The sequence below is a fragment of the Anolis sagrei genome, chromosome 2 (genome assembly GCF_037176765.1).
Source record: "Anolis sagrei isolate rAnoSag1 chromosome 2, rAnoSag1.mat, whole genome shotgun sequence".
NCBI classification, from domain to species: Eukaryota; Metazoa; Chordata; class Lepidosauria; order Squamata; family Dactyloidae; genus Anolis; species Anolis sagrei.
The window spans coordinates 66697769-66718926 of record NC_090022.1 but is presented as its reverse complement, the minus strand read 5'-3'; the positions used below and the strand labels follow the sequence as shown (position 1 = coordinate 66718926).

General features: G+C 39.1%; 1 protein-coding gene across 3 annotated transcripts in view; it reads left to right on the top strand.

Annotated features, from left to right (window-relative positions):
• Positions 1–21158, top strand: part of IARS1 (isoleucyl-tRNA synthetase 1) — a 113497-nt gene that overhangs the window by 10178 nt on the left and 82161 nt on the right. For all 3 annotated transcript variants that reach the window (XM_060765919.2, XM_067463589.1, XM_067463588.1), the window contains 7 exons: positions 5673–5790; positions 12590–12737; positions 14619–14706; positions 15846–15906; positions 17549–17644; positions 18721–18843; positions 20201–20292. In XM_060765919.2, coding sequence (XP_060621902.2) covers positions 5673–5790; positions 12590–12737; positions 14619–14706; positions 15846–15906; positions 17549–17644; positions 18721–18843; positions 20201–20292 — 726 coding nt within the window. The remainder of the gene's footprint in view (positions 1–5672; positions 5791–12589; positions 12738–14618; positions 14707–15845; positions 15907–17548; positions 17645–18720; positions 18844–20200; positions 20293–21158) is intronic.

Here is a 21158-nt window from a genome sequence, read left to right as displayed (position 1 = left end):
CACAAATCATATTTATACTTCTTTCTTTACTTCTACACTGGGCTTCCTTTTCATGCAAATAAACAGCTTCGCTCTCACACAGCCTCTTCTAACACAGAAGTTACACAGGAGCTTCACACAGTAGCTTTATGCACAGCAGCTTTCACACATGATGGCCTTCAACCTAGCAGAGCTCTGTATTTCATGAACAGGATGAATTTTGAATGAAGAAGATGTTGCACAAATAGAAAGACTACCTTGAGTTGCTTTCAGTATCTGTAGTTTTACATTTTTCAGCGAATGTGTTAAATTCTTTGATGACTTTTTATTAGGACACTTTAACCATTGATTTTAAATATCTCTCCTCTGAACATAGCAATATGAGCATTATCTCTTTAACAAATATATTTTGTGCTTAAAATATTTCTATCTTGCTTTGTATTTGAAGATCTCAGGGTATGGTAAAGTCAGGGATCTAGTTTGAAACAGTTAATTGAAGTCGTTAATTAAAACATGTCAACACAATCAAAATAAAGGCTGTAATGTATTAGACTAAAGATTAAGCCATAAGGCCCTAAATGCTTGGCTGAATACCCATATTTTAACTTGAGGCCAACATTAGCTCAATCAATCAAAGAGAGTGTACTCAATAACTAGGCTGATTTCCCAACTAGTGTATGTTTCTCAAACCAGAAATACAAAAAATACAAATACAAAAAAGAGTTGGACCAGCTGATCTTAATGATAAGAGTTTCGAGGTCCCAGCCACTTAGGGCTTTGAAGGTTAACAGGGTAGTGTGATTCCTTTAAAAGAAACATAGATATATTTTCTTCATGACTTCTTTTCATGTCAGGAGCAAATTGAGAAAGTTGCTTCTGGTGTGAGAGAATTGGCTGTCTGCAAGGACATTGCCCAGGGGACGCCCGGATGTTTTGATGTTTTAAAATTCTTGTGGGAGGCTTCTCTCATGTCCCCACATGGGGAGCCGGAGTTGACAGAGGGAGCTCATCCGCACTCTCCCCCGATTTGAACCTCCGACAAAGATAAATACAAACGTTGTTATCAAGCTATGTACTTGTTCCTTTAGAAAGAAGCAGACACATCCAGTGCATATCCAGACTCTGAGGCTAGGAAAAGCATATTCACAACGCTTCCATCATTTTAGGATTTAGCTTCTGTTTATGGGTTCCTGATTCAGCCCATTGCAGTATCTAAATACCACTCTACATCTGTACATTCCCACCTGATTCTAAGGCTACACCTAAATATGTAACATGCTAGGTCACATATAGTACTGTTTCAATTTATGGTCACTGAGATGATTTTGGAAGTTTAGACTTAGAAGTAGATTTTGAAAGGAATGTCCCTCCCCTGTAGATCACTTTCATTACTTGGATGTGGACTTCTTCTGAACATTGAGATTGTATTTTCTTCATAGCTACAAATCTTTGCTTTGGCGGAAGATATCATTATGGTCCCAATTTCATTATCAGCATATAACTTTTATCTTTGCTCTTGTGTTTTGCACACTTCGTGTTGAATAAGTCTTTTTGCAGTTTTTGTGTTTCTGCATCATACTGGAACTCCCCCATAAGCTATCTACCACAGCCTGACCAGTATTTACACAGTACTAAAAATCTTACTTCTATATCCACACCTTGGCTTGTTGCCATCTCATTTCTTGTCTGTCCTCTGAACCATTTCTTTGTGTTTCAAAATGGCGTATACCTCTATATTCTTCACAAATATCTTGTTTCCTTCCATACCTCTGCCATGTACTGTCCTCCTTTGATGATCTTTCCCTCCCCCAATTGCTTTTTCAAATGCTCACTTTACTGTATCCCAAGGCAGGCCCGTAGCCAGGATTTCGAGTCGGGGGGGGGGGGGGGGGGGCTGAGATTTTTTCAGGGGGGGATTTCGGGGGGGAGGCTGAGTTTGGGGGGGGGGGTGAGTCTGAGTGAAAGAGGGTCTACCCTAGCAAACCTTTTGTATCATTACCCCAATACCCCCATGCATATGGTGGGATATATTGAGTATGGTGATCAGATCATGATATGAATAAACATAACAGTTTAAATAATGCACCAGTAAGGCCTTTTCGCGAACCACCATGCCTGTCCCAAGGTGATAATAGTTTTGACAAATGAAGCAAAGGATACTTTTTTGACCTAGTATTATTTGACTAATGCCCTTATATTCCTTGCTTCTATTAAAATTTGACTACACAAAGATTGTGCTACCAGTTTTATGCATAGCTTCGCCTTCTTTTATGCATTGCTTCGAAATTGAGTTTTTAGAGTGCTTTTTGTGTTCAAATTCATGATTTATTCCAGCAATATTTGGGGCTTGCGCTATTTATAGATATTTCATTTAGTGTTGCCAATTTACTGCCCAGGCATTCTTTTAGGCTCTCCAGGGACAGATTAAGCTCTTGATTTTATCCACTCTACCCAGAAGTGGTTCCTTTTAAAAATAAGAATTAAGCTACAGTTCTTACCTTGACTCATTAATAAGTTGAACCAGGTTTATCAGTTGATTTTTTACTAAAACTTTCAGATTTATACATGAATATATAAAGTAATTGGAGTTATATTTCTAACCTTTATCACTTTAAGAAAGAGAAATGTTAAAATCATTTCCTTGTGCTGTTCTCTGGTGTATATCCTTTCTGAAGGTGTTGCACCACACACAGGGGTGCAAAATGGGCAAGATACAGTGGGATACTTGAGTTGACAGCAGTTGCTTTCATCTCTTGGAAGGTAGTGATTTCCTGTTCTCTTCTGCCACATCATCCACCCTAAACATATGCTGGCATATCTCTCAGAGAAAGTTTACAGAAAAGGGTAGTAGGCATGAGGAAAAAAAATCTCTAACATAGGCCTGCCTACCTTTGGATTTAGTGCAGCAATTCCTATTTTCATTTCAGCAGCATAGACAAAACATAAGGAACTGCTGTATTTTGAGATGTGTGCAGTTATTTATTGACATGTACAGGCAGTCCCCAAGTTACAAACAATATAGGTTCTGTAGGTTGTTCTTAAGTTGAATTAGATTGTAAGCCGGAACAGGTACATTTTTAAAGTGCAACTCCAGCCATATAGATTTAACTAGCACATAATATAATAATAAAACTTTATTTACATGAGCCTTCTTTCCAGTCATGTAACGGGAAGCAAAATGATTAAGTTGTCAACAGGGAAGGGGGAAGGGTGGGTGTGGGAGAAGGGAATGAAAAAGGAAAAAAAGTATGATAATTATGTATAATTTTAAAAAAGATAAATAAATAAAAATAAAACTTTATAAACTGCACTCTCTCTCCACAAGGGGGACTCAGGGTGGTTTACAGACAAAAAAAGCAAACATTGAATGCCATAATCCAATTCAAAACACAATAATACAAAATAATACAAAATAACCACATTAAACTTATAACAAAGAAGGGCATTTGACATTAAACTGAGAACAGAATACAAACGATCAAATAAAAACATAATTACACTAATAACATAATTAAAACATTAAAAGGACATAACCTGAAAAATCCAACAGTAAGGCACACAGAAAGTGCCTATCATAGTTGTTCTTTAAAATGTACTGTAACAGCCATAAGATACAAATAGGTTAGCCAGCGTTCCAATGGAGTTAATTTTGGATGCACTAGTCCTCCTCCTCTCCATACGCTAAGGTGCATAAGTGCGTCTTTAGAAGTTTTTTGAAGGAGTGGGGGCTAATTTTATTTCTTTAGGGAGGGAATTCCAGAGACTGGGAGTGATTACTGAGAAGGCCCCCTCCTTTGTTCCCACCAGCCATGCTTGTGACGGGTGGGACTGAGAGCAGGACCTCCTCTGCTGATCGCAATCCACAAGATAGTCTGTATAAGGAGATGGGATTGGACAAATAGCCTGGACCTGAACCGTATCACAGAGTTCTGACCGTGTGATTTTGAAAAATGTGCCTTGTTCTGGAAACAAGGATTGGAGGGCAAAACTTCAGTGCAGACACCTTTTTTCCCATGTAACTCTTCCAGGAGTTAATTTCCCTTCCTAGGGGTAGATTTCTCTCACTTCCTGTTGTCTCACCCCTGTTCTTAACTATGAGTTGTTTGCAAGTTGGATGTTTTTAACTGGGAAACTACCTGTATTTACAATTACTTTCTCAATAAGCAAGTATTTTAAAATGGTAAGAGATAACTTTTTGTTCTCCCAATATTGTGAAATGTAAAAGTGTTTGCAAGAACAAAATTTTATTCCCTGCACTTGAAAATGTTTCCACAAGAGGGAAGAGTTAACCAGGCTTTGACTTAACAACCTCACTCATATGGTAGTTGAACCTATGGGTCTTGCGTTATATTTAAATCTGTATCTTCATGGTATTTGAGTATCTTCCCCTCTTGATTTTGTCCTATTTGGAAAATAACTAGTGAATAAAGTAACCTCATATGTCATGCATTTGCGAAGGACCATACCAATTATAATGCTTAAGATGTAGAAATCAGCTACCTGCAAACATGGTGATTATCACTGATCTCCTACCAAGGATTACATGGTGTTATATGCTCATCCAGCCTTGTTGCTTGTTAAATTCATGTTTAACAAGCATGGAGTTCGAATGTGTGTGCTGCTAATTAATATAACAGCAGCAGGTATGGAGCAGGGAATAACCTTTTCTTCTGGTGTGATCTTTGTGAAAATCCTTTCCTTATCTTTGCTGTCTAAATTGGGAGGCAACTGCACCTTGGTTTCCTTCCCGGTCTGACCTTAGACATTTTAATACTGAGTAATGAATGCTCAGATAACATCTTATTAATTCATTCTAGCTAGCTATTTAGGGCAACATTGTAACAAAAAATTGTAGAAATGATAGCAAGCTACTTCCATATTTATGTTTTTGCTTAGAAAAAGCAATTCTAAGGAAGAAGGATATGAGAAAAATCTGTGGCAAAGAGTAAAGGTGGAAGTTAAGGAGTCAGAGTTAAGGTTGGATGGGGAGGCAGCAATAGTAGTTTGGAATGTACCAAGCAAGTTATGAAATTATTTGGAGGTGCTCCAAAATGATAGATAAGGCCTTCAGAGGATACAGAGGTGATGGAGAAGTAAAAGTTTCCTCTTGATGTAGTCTGTACAGATCAGCAGATGTACATAATTTACTATTGGCTGTCAAATCACAGTCACTATAGCTCAATAAATGCATATTGAGCTATACAGACTGGCAGGATGAATGGTGAATTATCTCCAGGCTTTGGTGTGACAGTGGCTCAATACACTAGTTATTTTGAGACAGCTTTCAACTTGGTTAGGGAGCTTTCTGAGGTAAGAAATGTAGGGAAGACTCTTTCCAAGCACTTGAGTATTCATAATAAATGATGATTAGAATTTCTTCAGACGTTATAGAAATTGGCATGATTTTTCCTTATCAGCTGTATTGTGTTCTTTAACAATGAATAGTCTATGTCTGTATTAGGGCCTGTACCATGCACTGAGTAAGATAAAATAATGCAATCAAGATGAAGTGTTAAGAAAATATTGGCAATAAACCCAGCAGAAAGAAACTACTTGGGAGCATTGATATACGAGGGGTTTTTTTTTTACATGTGGTTAATTACTTTTTTGCCTGTCACACCATTCAGATTTCAGTAAAACTGCCCTATTTTGTTTGACTGCTCAAATTGTATTTTTGTTTTGTTTTGTTTCAGGTGGGTTTTCAAACAGCTGTATGACAAAGGATTGGTATACCGAGGAGTTAAAGTCATGCCTTTTTCAACTGCGTGTAACACACCCCTTTCTAACTTTGAGTCCCATCAGAATTATAAGGTATATAACCTGGTCTATTAAATATCTTTGGTTTGTTATTGTACTGCACATGATTTTGGAAATGTTACATAGATTGCGAGGATGGAGTACAGGGTCAGCAATACATGTCTAAGAACATTGGGAACAGTAATAATATGGAAACCAGTGCAGCTCACAAACCACTAGGCAATACCATCCTTTCTCCTTTACCAGATGGAAATCATTGCAATCCTGGTGTGGACCAATTGAAGTCTCTGGGCTGTTTTCAGAGAGCTATCCTTGAAAATCCCATGTCCATTGAATGATTTTATATGCATAATTTGTTCTTGATGGCTGTCCCCTTATAGATTTTCAAGCAGGTAGCATAAAGTTTAAATACATTCTTTATGGTAGCTTTTAATGGGTAAATCACTGACATCCTGGCTGTGTAGCTGGTTAAAATGTGAACCTGTTCGTATTCAAATTTTGAACAGTTTTTAAAATTGTGATTCATTTAAAGCATTTTAGAGATGTGGTTCTGATGTTTTAAACATTGTAAACAGTTCTGAGCCTAGAAATGGAAGCATAGCATGATAGCGTGGGGTTTCTGCTGGTGTACCGGCCACCCTGCGACCCAGTAGTTTCCCTGACTCAGCTAGCAGAGGTGGTCTCCAATTCGGCCTTGGTCTCCCAGCGCCTGATTGTGCTGGGAGACTTCAACATTCATGCTGAGACCCCCTTAACTGGTGCAGCTCAGGATTTCATGGCCGCCATGACGACCATGGGGCTATCACAAATTATATCTGGCCCCACCCATTAGGCTGGACACACACTCGACCTAGTTTTTGTGGCGGACAGTGGAATGATCAGAGTGGAAGAACAAAACATCCTTCCTATGTCATGGTCTGATCACTATCTGGTCAGTTTTAGACTCCCTGCGACCCTAAACCTCCGCAGGGGTGGAGGACAAATTAAGATGGTTCGCCCCAGGAGACTGATGGATCCGGAGGGATTCCTGAGGAATCTTGGGGTTTTTCCTGTCATGGAGCCTGGCGATCCTGTCGACGCCTTGGTCGATCTCTATAATAGGGAAATGACCAGGGCGATAGATACGATCGCCCCCGAACGCCCCATCACGTTGCGTTGTGACAAGCTGTCTCCCTGGTTCACCGGGGAGCTGGCTGTGATGAAGCATGCGAGGAGGGGGCTAGAGTGCACTTCGTACTTCGCGAAGGCGGATCTGGCCGGAGTGGTCCATGCCTTGGTCACCTCCAGATTGGATTACTGCAATGCGCTCTACGTGGGGCTGCCCTTGAAGACGGCTCGGAAGCTCCAACTGGTTCAACGATCAGCAGCCAGGATGCTAACTGGGGCCCCTTACAGAGAGAGGTCAACCCTCCTGTTCAAGGAGCTGCACTGGCTGCTGTTTATATTCCGAGCCCAATTTAAGGTGCAGGTGCTTACCTACAAAGCCCTGAACGGTTTGGGACCAGCCTACCTGCGTGACCGCATTTCCATTTATGAACCCACATGTTCACTTCGGTCATCTGGAGAGGCCCTGCTCGTGATCCCACCGGCGTCGCAAGCGCGCTTGGTGGGGACGCGGGACAGGGCCTTTTCCGTGGTGCCCCCCCAACTCTGGAACACCCTCCCCAAAGACCTTGGACAGGCCCCTACATTGGCTGTCTTCAGAAAGAACTTGAAGACCTGGCTTTTCCGATGCGCCTTCCCAGATTAGGAAATCCCCACTACCAAGTCCCATAAGCACTTTATCAGAACCAATGATTGCTGCACATCGCACTTGCCCTAGAAGCCCTTTATACACCTCCTGTCACATCAGCACTTTTAATCTTTGTACCCACCCTCTGGCCCAGCCCAGTTTTATTGTGTTTTAGTGTATTGTGTCTGTTGTTTACTTTGCTTTATTCTGTTTTTAATTGTTTGATTTGCTTAGATTGTATTGTTATGTTGTGTGTTGAGGCCTCGGCCTGTGTAAGCCGCATCGAATCCTTCGGGAGATGCTAGTGGGGTACAAATAAAGTTTAATAATAATAATATTAATAATAATATACAAATAAAATACGAGAAATCTATATACAAATTACATATGAGAGACTACATAAATGTAGTCTCTGATATACTTTTTTGTATACAGAGTAATATATTACATGGGTTTGGAGAATCATTGTGGGAACGGAGGTCTCATTTTTGCATTTTATTGAACTAAATGTGCTCCATGGTCACCAGTTTTCTTGTGTAGTGCTCTGGACTGTTTCAGCTGTCTGAAGTGTATGCTGTCGTAGATGCAGAAATTTGAAAATAGACTTCAGTTAACTTTCAAAGAGGAAAAGTAAACATTAGGATCCCTTTTTTCTTTTTTAAAAAAGCAGCAGCTTACATTCTGTATGTGAACTCATGATATAGCAAAGCAGGTTATCCAGCCATAAAAAAGAGTAATGTCCTTAAGCTTCCCAGGATCTTCTAAAATGCCTGTTAGTCAGAACATAGCGTGCACAAATGGCCCTTATCTTGTTCTAGCACAAAGCTTGTTTTCCTCAAAGTCAGCTTATTTTAGAAGGCAAGGCGAAGAGAAAAATAGCTCAGCAATATTCTACAGGCAAAGGGTTGTTCATCCTGTAAAATGTCAATAAATGTTCAGTGCAATTTTTCCAAATATATTTAGTACTTCAGCAAACCGTGAAGGTGGGTGGTAGCATACAGCATTACTTAGAATGGAATAGAATGGCTAACAGTTATATAATAACTGGAAAGGCTTGTTAGCATCTTGGCTGGTGACTGAGCTTCATGCTTGTCATATGAATGTCCTCTGCAATAATCCTTAGCTCTAATATAAATTCTGCAAATCCTTATGCAGGGTGCGAATCATATAGCCTTCCAGATGACACTGGACTGCATCTCTCATCAGAGATGGTGAGGAATGCTGGTATTTGCAGTCCAACAATATCTGCAGATACCCATCCCTTTTATTTATTGAAGAATCAACCAGGAAGACAATTAAATATAACTTATTTACCATAGTTACTCATCCATACTATTTACATTTTCAGTTCAACAAACCAGTTTTATATCACAATTCTTGTTAGCATTTCTCTAAGATAGGTTCTTGTTTCTTGCCCACAATTCAACGTCAGCTTATGATGATTTGGGTGAATGAAAGACCCCCAAGAGCCCCAGGGAAATGTGCCCTACTCAGGTCTTTCACGCTGAGTGCTTGAACTTCCTTGATTGAGTCTTATTGCTTGCTAGCTAGCTTGTTTCAATTTTTACCCTACCTTTCTCCCAAAACAGAGTTTAAGTAATGGCCATCTTTTCATACCGGCTTCTACTTTACCAGGCATTATTGTCTTTTCCATTGAGCCATGTAGTCTCGTGGAATGAATGAAGCTTAATGGCCTCCTAGTGAGATTAGGCTTCATTTGCTCTAAGCCACATGCATTTGTTCCATGATATTTGTAGAATTCTCATTCAGCACAATTTTTTAGATGAATCCTTTTCTTTCTGGCTGCCCCTTTTCACTGCCCAGTTTTTGCATCCATATATAGAAATAAGTAATACTTTGGCTTGGGCAGTTTTGACTTTGGTATTTACTGGTTTGTGTAAAGTCCTGAGGACTTTATCCTTTGCCTTTATGGCTACCTTTTCTTAGTTTTCTTATAATATGTTGAATACCATCTTCAGTTTGAGTAATGATAGTGCTACGATATACCGTAACAGATCTTTAATTATACTAATGTTTTTATTACCCCTTTTGAAGTTACATAAACCACCTGAGGTCATTAGTTTTATTGTCTTAATGGGCAACAAATACAGCTTTTCGTTTTCTTCCTTAATTTTCATCAGTAGTTCCAAATGTTTGCTATTTTTTTGCACATAATATGGTATTACTTGCAGATCTTAAATTAATGATGTTCCTTCCTTCAGTTTTCATGCCCATTTCATTTGAGTGCAATCCTTCTTTCTATATGGCATGTTCTGCAGATAAATTAAAGAGATAGGGTCAGAACCCATCCTGCTACTCCATACTGGTAAATTTCTTAGGCAATACATGCATTTTTAATAGATACGTATTTCCACTGTATTTAACTTTGAATTCATTGCTCTGAAGGTTTTATTTTTCTATAAATCCATCAATTACTTTTGTCAGCTTTTTACAGAACAATGTCAATTAGTATTAGAATCATAGAATCATAGAATCATAGAATCAAAGAGTTGGAAGAGACCTCATGGGCCATCCAGTCCAACCCCCTGCCAAGAAGCAGGAATATTGCATTCAAATCACCCCTGACAAATGGCCATCCAGCCTCTGCTTAAAAGCCTCCAAAGAAGGAGCCTCCACCACACTCCAGGGCAGAGAGTTCCACTGCTGAACAGCTCTCACAGTCAGGAAGTTCTTCCTAATGTTCAGATGGAATCTCCTCTCTTGTAGTTTGAAGCCATTGTTCCGCGTCCTAGTCTCCAAGGAAGCAGAAAACAAGCTTGCTCCCTCCTCCCTGTGGCTTCCTCTCACATATTTATACATGGCTATCATATCTCCTCTCAGCCTTCTCTTCTTCAGGCTAAACATGCCCAGTTCCCTAAGCCGCTCCTCATAGGGCTTGTTCTCCAGACCCTTGATCATTTTAGTCGCCCTCCTCTGGACACATTCCAGCTTGTCAATATCTCTCTTGAATTGTGGTGCCCAGAATTGGACACAATATTCCAGATGTGGTCTAACCAAAGCAGAATAGAGGGGTAGCATTACTTCCTTATATCTAGACACTATGCTCCTATTGATGCAGGCCAAAATCCCATTGGCTTTTTTTGCCGCCACATCACATTGTTGGCTCATGTTTAACTTGTTGTCCACGAGGACTCCAAGATCTTTTTCACACGTACTGCTCTCGAGCCAGGCGTCCCCCATTCTGTATCTTTGCATTTCATTTTTTCTGCCAAAGTGGAGTATCTTGCATTTGTCACTGTTGAACTTCATTTTGTTAGTTTTGGCCCATCTCTCTAATCTGTCAAGATCGTTTTGAATCCTGCTCCTGTCCTCTGGACTATTGGCTATCCCTCCCAATTTGGTGTCGTCTGCAAACTTGATGATCATGCCTTCTAGCCCTTCATCTAAGTCATTAATAAAGATGTTGAACAGGACCGGGCCCAGGACGGAACCCTGCGGCACTCCGCTCGTCACTTCTTTCCAAGATGAAGAGGAAGCATTAGTGAGCACTCTCTGTGTTCGTCCACTTAACCAATTACAGATCCACCTCACCGTAGTTTTGCCTAGCCCACATTGGACTAGTTTCCTTGCCAGAAGGTCATGGGGGACCTTGTCGAAGGCCTTACTGAAATCCAGGTACGCCACATCCACGGCATTCCCCGCATCTACCCAGCTTGTAGCTCTATCGAAGAAAGAGATCAGATTAGTCTGGCATGACTTGTTTTTGATAAATCCATGTTGACTATTAGCGATGACTGCATTTGTTTCTAAGTGTTTGCAGACCGCTTCCTTAACAATCTTTTCCAGAATCTTGCCCGGTATCGACGTGAGGCTGACCGGACGGTAGTTGTTTGGGTCATCCTTTTTTCCCTTCTTGAAGATTGGGACCACATTGGCCCTCCTCCAATCTGCTGGAACTTCTCCCGTTCTCCAAGAACTCTCAAAGATGGTTGCCAATGGTTCCGAAATGACTTCCGCTAGTTCCTTAAATTCATTCAAAATAGTTTTTAACAACTATACAGAATACCTTTTCAGAGCTTAATGTTGTCATCTCAAAAATTCTGCCATAATGCGTATACTATGGAAAAAAGTCACATCATATGGTTCCAAAGGGTCCTTCATTTAGATTTTCTAATGGTCAAAATTTCCATTCTAAACACTTAGAAATAATCTTTAGTCATTTGAGCAACGACAGGCTTTCTTGGCAGAAACAGAATATCTGGATCCATTTCAGTCTGGTTTCAGTTCAGGTATTGCTGAGTTCAGTGGGAGTTTCTGGACCTGATCTGTGGGATGGGAGTAAGCAGCACAGTGGTTCTGTTCCTGTCATTAGGGTTGATGACAGTGTATGGCATTGGAGGACAACTAGTCATCTTGTTTACTATTATGCATGGGATGCTTCAGGATTTCATCTTATTCCCCATGCTGTTTAATATTGATACAAAACCTTTGAGTGAGTACTATAAGGGATTTAATGTTAGCTGCTATGAGTATTCTGATGATATTGAACTGTACATTTCCTGGTCCTATGTAGAGGTATCAAGAAATTTGCAACAAAAAAGTTAATTTCTGTGTACAGGCAAAAAATGAAATCTAAATGTTTAGGTGAAGACATGACAGTGGTAGGAGTCCTATCGACTGTGAACCTAAAACATATTTACAACCACATAACACATTGATTGCTCTGTATCTATGAGGAGTGTCTTTTATCTGACCTGTCTTTTGGACTTCATTTGAAACCAGAGCATACAGTGATTTTAGCATTTCCCGATAGCCACAGTAGTTGTAACCTAACCATGGTCAACAATAAGGAAATATTATGCTTTGCTTCCCATGTGGTGTTTAAACCTTTGGTTATCTATACTGCTAACAAACAGATCTTTAGTTTACTTTCGGGATATCTGTTTATTTAATCCAGAAGTTTGTGAAGATGATCGTGTTTAAAAAACATGTGTTTATATTTTATCTACTATGTTGTTGTTGATATACTACTACTTTGCAGTCAGAAGGAATGAGAATATAATTGATCATAACACTATCTTTGTTTTCAGTACTTGTTCACTGATGCATAAAGTAAATATTTTTCTTTTTCTTTTCATCTCTTCTAATTCTTCATTTAAGGATGTTCAAGACCCTTCGGTCATTGTTACCTTCCCACTAGAAGAAGATGAAAGCATATCTCTGGTTGCTTGGACAACAACCCCCTGGACTCTGCCCAGCAATCTGGCCCTCTGTGTTAACCCAGATTTGCAGTATGTGAAGGTGAAAGGCAAGTGAAAAAAGATGATGTAACATCACTAATGTTTTCTTCTAGTTGTGCAAATGACATGGAAGTAAGTAATCCTTGGTTCCCCAGGTCTCCTTGCCATGGTTGTTCTATCTTCATTTTTTAAAAGGTGAAAGATTTATATGATCTGAAGAGAAACCAGAATCTGAAAGTGACTTGATGCTGTTGTCATAATAAATCTCAGAAAAGCAGTGTAATGTAGAGAGTACAATGGTTACATAAAGTGCTTTCCTTCAAACTCCTGTAGCATTTGTTTAAGTTATTATGATATATCTAATTGGCTTGCCCTTTGATTTACCTACCCATGATGATTCAAGCTACCTTCTCATGCTAAACGGATGATGAGGAAATGGCCTTATAAGGGAATATCTGTCTCTCAGTACATTGTCTGCTAAGCCCTGTGCTGCAGGCTGAGCTCATCTTCTCCCACTACAGACATAATCCTTTCCATTTGGAGGGCCACCCATGAGACCCCTGAGGATAACTACAAGGGCAACAAGGGAGGAATAATTTCTTACTGAGCACATTTTGTTTCTGACACGTGAAAATGTCCATGAGAAGGAAAATTGCCTGGACTCACTGAGAATAAACAATTGCTGGCATCTTATCTGTGTCTGGGGAAACCCCCTGGAAACAGATCAGGCTATGCTCTTGGACCCATTAATTAAGACTATTTTAGTACTCAGTGCCCTTATTGTATCACTATTATACTTACAGCAGCCTTCCACAATCTTATGCTCTCCTGATGTGTTGGATGGTAATTCAAGAAATCTCCAGAAAAGCATTGTCAGTTGTAGTTTGCATGTCACTAATGAGCACAAAGTCATAAATAGACTTTGGCCTTATCCATCCCTATTACCTGTATTCTTCATACCTCAAACACTCCTGAAAAATTCTGATGTTGGAGGTCTTTTTAATTTTATTGACACAGTTCTGCTGATGCTCATTGTAAAAACAAATGTGTGTTTGGTTTCAGTCAATCATCTTGTTTGATTTTTGTTTGGTAATTTTTTCTGAGCATTTAGTGCTGCACGTCTTTAAATATGAGCTCAGAATCCTGTATTGTCAGATCACTGTGGAATGGCTTGACAGTTTTGTCATTCATGGAGGTCAACACCTAAGACTTCCTGGTGCAAGTTGAAAACAGTGGTCGATGGATTGAGTGACCCACTTCACTCCCATGCTGTTCTTGGAGGATTTCCCACACTAGCAGCTCTAGAAGGAGCTGACATCTGTTTTGAGATGGACACTGGACAATCTGATCTGCTGGAACTTACTAATATTTTAGCCTGATTTATAACAACCTATTTGAAAGCTCTGTCATTCAAAGATCCAGCAAACAAGAGCTCAGCTTTGAGCAAAGCAGAATTGGAAATTATGAAGAGAGCTACCTGTGATAGTTGCTCACCTACTTTCATATTTCATTAACTCAGCATTCGTGTATCTGGTGGCCTTCAGATGTGTAGTGACAGCCATAATTATGGTTTGTCAAGTCAGATGTCATGACTTGTAGGCCTGATTGAAATCATAGGTTGTAATTCTGATTAGCCAGCTAACCACTAGTCACAATGTTGTTGGTTTGAACATCTTGTTCTGTCATGGTTAAGCTTCTTTCATTAGTGTTGTGTAATGTCAGTATTCAGCTTAGGAATCTCTGCTGATACAGAATTTAGATTGATTTCTTCAACCAAAAAAGCACGTCTATCCATTTGTGCTGTCCTGATAGTCTCAAGTTAGAAGAATTGATTGATTCTTAATTTAAATATGTGGGCAATTCTAATTATTGCATTAATACTCTTAGTCCAGATTTATTTCTGTATGTGTCCAGCACTAGAATATTCACTTTTGATTATTTCCCTTCAGAAAAAAACACAGGTAGATTTTTCATTTTGATGGAAGCTAGACTGGTGTCCCTCTACAAGTCTGAAAGTGAATATACAATACTTGAACGGTGAGTAGAACACTGCCAGGGACTTGTAATGACTAGGCAGACCATTAAAAAGTTTGCCTGCATGTAAGCACAGTACAACCCTGTATCTATGGGACTGGTATCCATGGTTTCATTTATCCATATTCAACAAAATATATCCTTTCTAGGCATTTTCTAGGTCCTCAAGTGTAATTCTGTGGTATCTGGGGTTGGAAATGCTTAATTTCACTTCTGAATCAATTCTGTACTGGTCACACAGACTTCAGATAAGGATGTAGATATTAGATATTGTTCATGTGTACTTTGTTGTTATCTGCATACATCTGAAGTTCTATAAAATACCGATGCTTGGAACAAACTTTATCTTGAGTAGATTGGACTGAAAGCAGTGCTGGGACTTGGTGGTTCCAAAGTTATTGTTTGTTGTCTGTTTGCCTTCCTGCTCAGTTTCAGGAGTCATTCCAGCTCAGTATTTCATTTGGGAGATATGTTAGGCCTGATATTTCAGTCCAAACCCACCAGTCTAATCCAGGATTGCCCAGATACTGGACAGAGAGCTTTCCCAAAGAAATTCAGGCAGTTTTCTTAAGATATAGCAGAAATTTAATAAATTTTGGTTTGAAGGTTTAGCATGCTCATACAGTTGGCTCTCCCTATCCATGGGGCTTGGTTCCAGGACTCCTTGCAATTAACAAAATCCTGATCAAATTCCATTATATGAAATTGTGACTGGACAAGATGCGAGGCTGGAGAGGGACTGAGGATCTTTAGAAATGGTGGCATAAATTCCTGCCAAACATTACACTTGGATTCCCACCATTTCACACATTCTCAGTGCCTCTCCAGCGTCACATCTCATTCGTCATACATTGCATTGCCTATTTTGAATTTGCCAATATAGAGTCCAGGGATTCTCTGGGCCAGCTGTGCTTCTGAGACCTTTTATAGAGTTGTAAAATACAGTTCCTGATGGCTTGCATCTACTTCAGTATGTATGCAGCCTTTTATGTATTATTATGTATATTTTAATGTCTGTTTTATTGTGAGGTTTATTACATGGCATGCTACTTTGGGTACTCTTCTGGCAGAAAAGCAATGTATAAATATTGAAAGTAAATAAAACATATTAATTATTGCTATATTGATAAAATTTGCTTTAGGTTTCCTGGTGTTCAACTTAAAGGGAAGAAATATAAACCTCTTTTCAAGTATTTTATCAAGGTAAACAATATTATAATTTTAATTCGTTATCTAGAGCATACTCATATTGTATATTTCAGAAAAAAATTGTTTTCATGTTGGCGGTATGAAGTGAGTGAAAGGAATGTAAATCACTAGCTTTGATCTGCAAAGAACTCGTGAAGATACATATGGTGAGGAACTTGTAATCTTATGATTCACTTCCAGTTTCTCAGTCACAGTAATCAGGACCTCTTTGTCATATTATTTATTTTTGTCAACAGAGCAAGCAATGCAATATTGGGATTCTTATAATTGTCTTGCTTCTATTCAGATTTGTCCTGCTGAAGATTTAATGTAATTTTATATGTAGTAATCCAAAGACAGATGTGCATCCAGGTTATTTTTATAATAATGATGATGTAATATAATTTCCAAATAAAACATTTCAATTTACAATGTTTTATGTGTGTATGCAATGTTTCACTAAACATCCAATTTTATAATCTGTTTAATTATTTTTTTCAAATTGAATGTGTGAATTGATAGATATAATTTGTTTTAAGTACAGTCATTTGCCTTACCTGTTAGGTCCATGTAGATTAAATTTGAAGATACAATCACATGCTGACTAACTTGAACTCAATAGGAGTCAGACTGAATAGACATACATTACATTGCATTTTAAAATGCATTAAGGGATGCTTTGTATGTTTTGCTTTCTTTATGGAAAACGCTATGTGAAGGCTTCTCACTTCAACAATTGTAGGCCTTTTTCTTCATAGACAATTGTGTTCTGAGGAAAAGTATTTTATCATTTGCAATTCAAATAACATTTTCAGGAATCTTTTGTACTTTTGTAAAAAAAGGATTCTGGACACTCAATCGTATGTATGGCTATCCCATTTCTGCTACATGTGTTCTTCCATTCCAGCAAAGTTAGAAAATGCCTACTTTTTATGTGCATTGTTCCTTGACTAGAGTAGGCCCGCTCACTGTTCCTTGACTCTGGCCCTCCAGGTGTTTTGGACTTCAGCTCCCAGAATTCCTGACCATTGGACAAGCTAGCTAGGGCCTCTGGGAGTAGGAGGCCCAAACAGGTGGAGGGCCACAGGTTGTGCAGGCATGCTCCAGAATATGTAAGGTTGAATTGTCAGACTAGTCTTCAGACAGAAGTTTTTGTTCACTACTGTAACTGCTAATCTCAAACAGTATTACTGTTTCTTTGGCTCACATTCACAGCAATGTATTTTGTGTATAATTTTTTTTTTGTAAAGGTAAAGGTTTCCCCTTGACATTAAGTCTAGTTGTGTCCAACTCTGGGGATTGGTGCTCATCTCTATTTCTTAGCCCAGAGAGCCAGTGTTGTCCATAGACATCTTCAATGTCATGTGGCCAGCATGACTGCATGGAGTGCCATTACCTTCCCACAGAAGCAGTACTTATTGATTTTCTCACATTTGCATGTTTTTGAACTGCTAGGTTGGCAGGAGCTGGGCTAACAGTGGGAGCTTACCCCACTCCCTGGATTCGAACCTTTTTGTCAACGAGTTCAGCAGCTCAGCGGTTTAACCCACTAAGCCACCTGTGGGCCGTCTTTTTTCTATGTCATGGCATTAACACTAAATGATGCTCTCTGAATTTCTCTGAATGACTTTTCCTCTTAAAAACTTCTCTGTTCCAGTGCAAAGAAAATGGTGCTTTTACTGTAGTGACTGACAACTATGTGAAAGAAGAAGAAGGTACAGGAGTTGTACACCAGGCTCCTTACTTTGGTGCTGTAAGTTGAAAATGTTTATATGCTTTTGTACAGAGTGTGCTTCTGTTGTATCTTAACTATTTCAGCTGACATTCCAAATTATTTTTTATTAAAGAAAATATTAAGAGTTGTATTGCACAAATATCTGTATGTCAAAAATTACATTTTTATATTTTCCATATTCATTCCTAATACCTTTCACAGATCTCTAACAGGCTCTGGAAACAAGCAGCTCCAGGCCCCATTATGGCCACTGCTGAGACCTGGTCATTGCACTTTACCCATTCCCCTGGCCCCCATTTTTTTTTTTGCACTAGCCCCAGCCCAGCCCTATTACACTGCCTAGGCCCTTTCTGAAATTTTGGCCCCTGACAGCTTATTTGCACAAAAGAATCGTGTGGGATTGGTCTTTAAAATATATATATGTGTGTGTTGATATGTTTTGCTTACACTGTATGTTTTTTGTGTATTTTGTTTACATGGAAACCACCCTGAGTCCCCTAGGGGAGATAGAGCAGTATATAAATACAGTTGAGCTATGTTACTGTCCCTATAAGGGACAGCCCTAAGCACCATTATCTCATAACCCATTTCTGAACATAAAATACTGCAACTATTGGAGCAAATTCTTGGAAAACAAGAGTCCATGTATCAAACAACATCCTTGGTTGCTTTATATTTGATTCACAATGGTTTGTGGCCTTTTTGAAAAGATAGGTGTATCTTTTGGTAACATGCAATGATATGAAGTTTCTCATTTGGGCTTATATTGGATGTTCACACTTATACATCTGATATGGCTGATATCACAGCCATAATGTAATGAACACATCTGAATTACCCTTCAATCTGAAAAGAAACATTTGCAACCTAGCTTCATAACAAGTAATAATGAATCATTTTATTTCTTTCAAAGCTGTAAAGCACTTCAGATCTTGAAAGGGTAATTTATTGGTGGCAAATTTTCATAAATAGAGCACTGAAGGTTTTGGTAACATTTTGAACTCCAGAATGCTGTATAGGAATCAGAAGATGGGCACTCAGCCTTTCCCATTCTGCTGTTCTTAGGTAGCATTTTTTTAAAATCTCTCTTATAGGATGACTACAGAGTTTGCATGGATTTTAATATTATCCAGAAAGATTCTGTGCCAGTTTGTCCTGTTGATGCCTCAGGCTGTTTCACAGCAGACGTAGCTGACTTTGCTGGACAATATGTGAAGGTAGGTTACTATTAGAAAATGTTCTTGAAATAATAGTGAGAAAATTGAAATGTAGGTTTTTGATTTCCGCTACCCAACAGGTGCTCAGTTGCTTTCAGCTTTGGCGAATTCACTGTTGATGTTTCCACACTGAGTGCCATTTTTTAAGTTCCTTCTCTTCCCACAAACATGGAGGATCTCAGTTAGAAATGTCTGGCCTCTTTATACACTTTTAGCTTTCTTGCTGATTGCCATTTCAGAACATAAAATTAATTTTACAGCTTCTTTACAATGATATCATCACAGGCAGATTAAAGTGATTGCTAATCAGTTTCCCTGAAGAAGATCAGAAGTGTGTTATGCCCAGAGCAAAATCATAGCAAAGGACATTTTTGGCATAGCAGCCTATACTGTTGGCATGGAAATGGAGCTGGTTAGGTCCATATTGAAAAAAGGAATTCCACCCTGCTTTCTTTTGGCTTAATTGAAGTTGGCTTCATTCTGGGTAGTTTTCAAGAAGTCAGCATCCAAATGTGCCTCTCCGACAGAGTGACCAATATTTTTTTTTTTTTGGGGGGGGGGGGATCTTACTTATGATGTAGAGAACTGTAATTATTAGAATTCGTTTTTCCATTTTGCATTTGTTTGATGGTTTTATTCTATTCTTGTTCTACCATTACCTTTGTTTTTGAATATATTTGAAAATGAAGCTTCATTGTTTTTTTCCCCCAAATGGCTTAGATAACTTTGGCAAAAAAAAGCATGCCTTCTCATTTAAGGCAGGTGGATGGGCATGTTGTAACTTTGTGTCTAAAACACTTTGACTCACATTACAAAGCAAGGCAGAATGTGTAATCTCCAACCCCCCCCCCCCCCCCCGGCATCCCAAAACCCACTCTCCCAAAAGCATGAAGCCAAAAAGAGAGAGGTAAAAAAAAGCACTGTCCTGTATGGACCCAGGTCTTAGCTTCTAGTGATCAGTTTTTAACTAGCAGATCTCTCAACAATAGGTTGAGAACCACTTGTCTGATTATCCTCTCCACTTTTTTGCCTTGTCTTTTATTTGTGTTGTATTTTGAAATGGTCATACGACTGGTCAAATAAATATATTATAATATTATTATTATCACTTGTCTTGTATTGGTTAAGGTGAAATAAAACTGTAGTTCTCTGTGTCTGCATGAACCCTGGATCACAGCTGTAAAATGACCCGTGTTGCTCTGACATATATATTATATAGCATTACATTTCAGTAATAGAGATTACTTGCTATAATGTCTTTGTGATGGATCTGAGATACTTTGTGAATCTTAGACCTTTTGAATATCAGGCTATGATCTTAAAAGCTGCATGTTAAAACATATTTTGCTTTCCTTAGGATGCAGATAAGAACATCATCAGGTTCCTAAAAGAGCAAGGAAGACTAGTTCATACCAGCACTTTCAAGCACAACTACCCTTTTTGCTGGAGGTATGGAGAAGAAGTAATTCAATACATGTTTAAAAGTCAGATTGCTGATAAATTGTTCTCACGGTGATGTTGTATTTAAATTATACTTATTCAGAAAATAAAATCAGCAACCTTGTACTCCTAGGTGGGCTTTTGAGATGAAATCATTTCCTTTGCCACTTTCCCCTGATTTTCCTTTCAGCTACAACTTTCTGCCCAGCACCACCACTCGTGTAATATCATTGCTAGGGCTGAAGTCTTGGGGCTATAGAGGGAGGGCAACCCAAGGTACCTTTCGAATAGTGCCAGAGGAACAGTGGCTTTCTGACAGCATCTATATAACCAGTAACGTATTAAGAAGTAAAGTTCTAGATTGTCAGCCAAGGCACAGCTGGTTTCATTGACAGCAACCTCAGCCAATCAGGCACAGCCTTAGGAGTCAGTAAAGGTAGTGGCAGAGTGAGGAGGTGAGGCGTACCTGTCTCCATTATTGCTTCTTTATAGACAATCTTCCCTGAATGGTTTCCATCTTGTTTTAGGGAGAATAATGTAAATTGAAATGACATAATGCTACCTCCACGAAGTTGGTCAGTCAGGTTAGTGTAAGTGCCTTAGTAAAGTTAAAGGTTTCCCTTTGACATTAAGTCTAGTAGCGTCTGATTCGGGGGGTGGTGTGGTGCTCATCTCCATTTCTAAGCTGAAGAGCCAGTTTTGTCCATAGACGCCTCCTAGGTCACGTGGCCGGAATGACTGCATGGAGTGTTGTTACCTTCCCACAGATGTAATACCTATTGATCTACTCTCATTGGCATGTTTTCGAACTGCTAAGTTGGCAGAAGCTGGGGCTAATAGCGGGAACTCACCCTGCTTCCTGAATTTGAACCGAC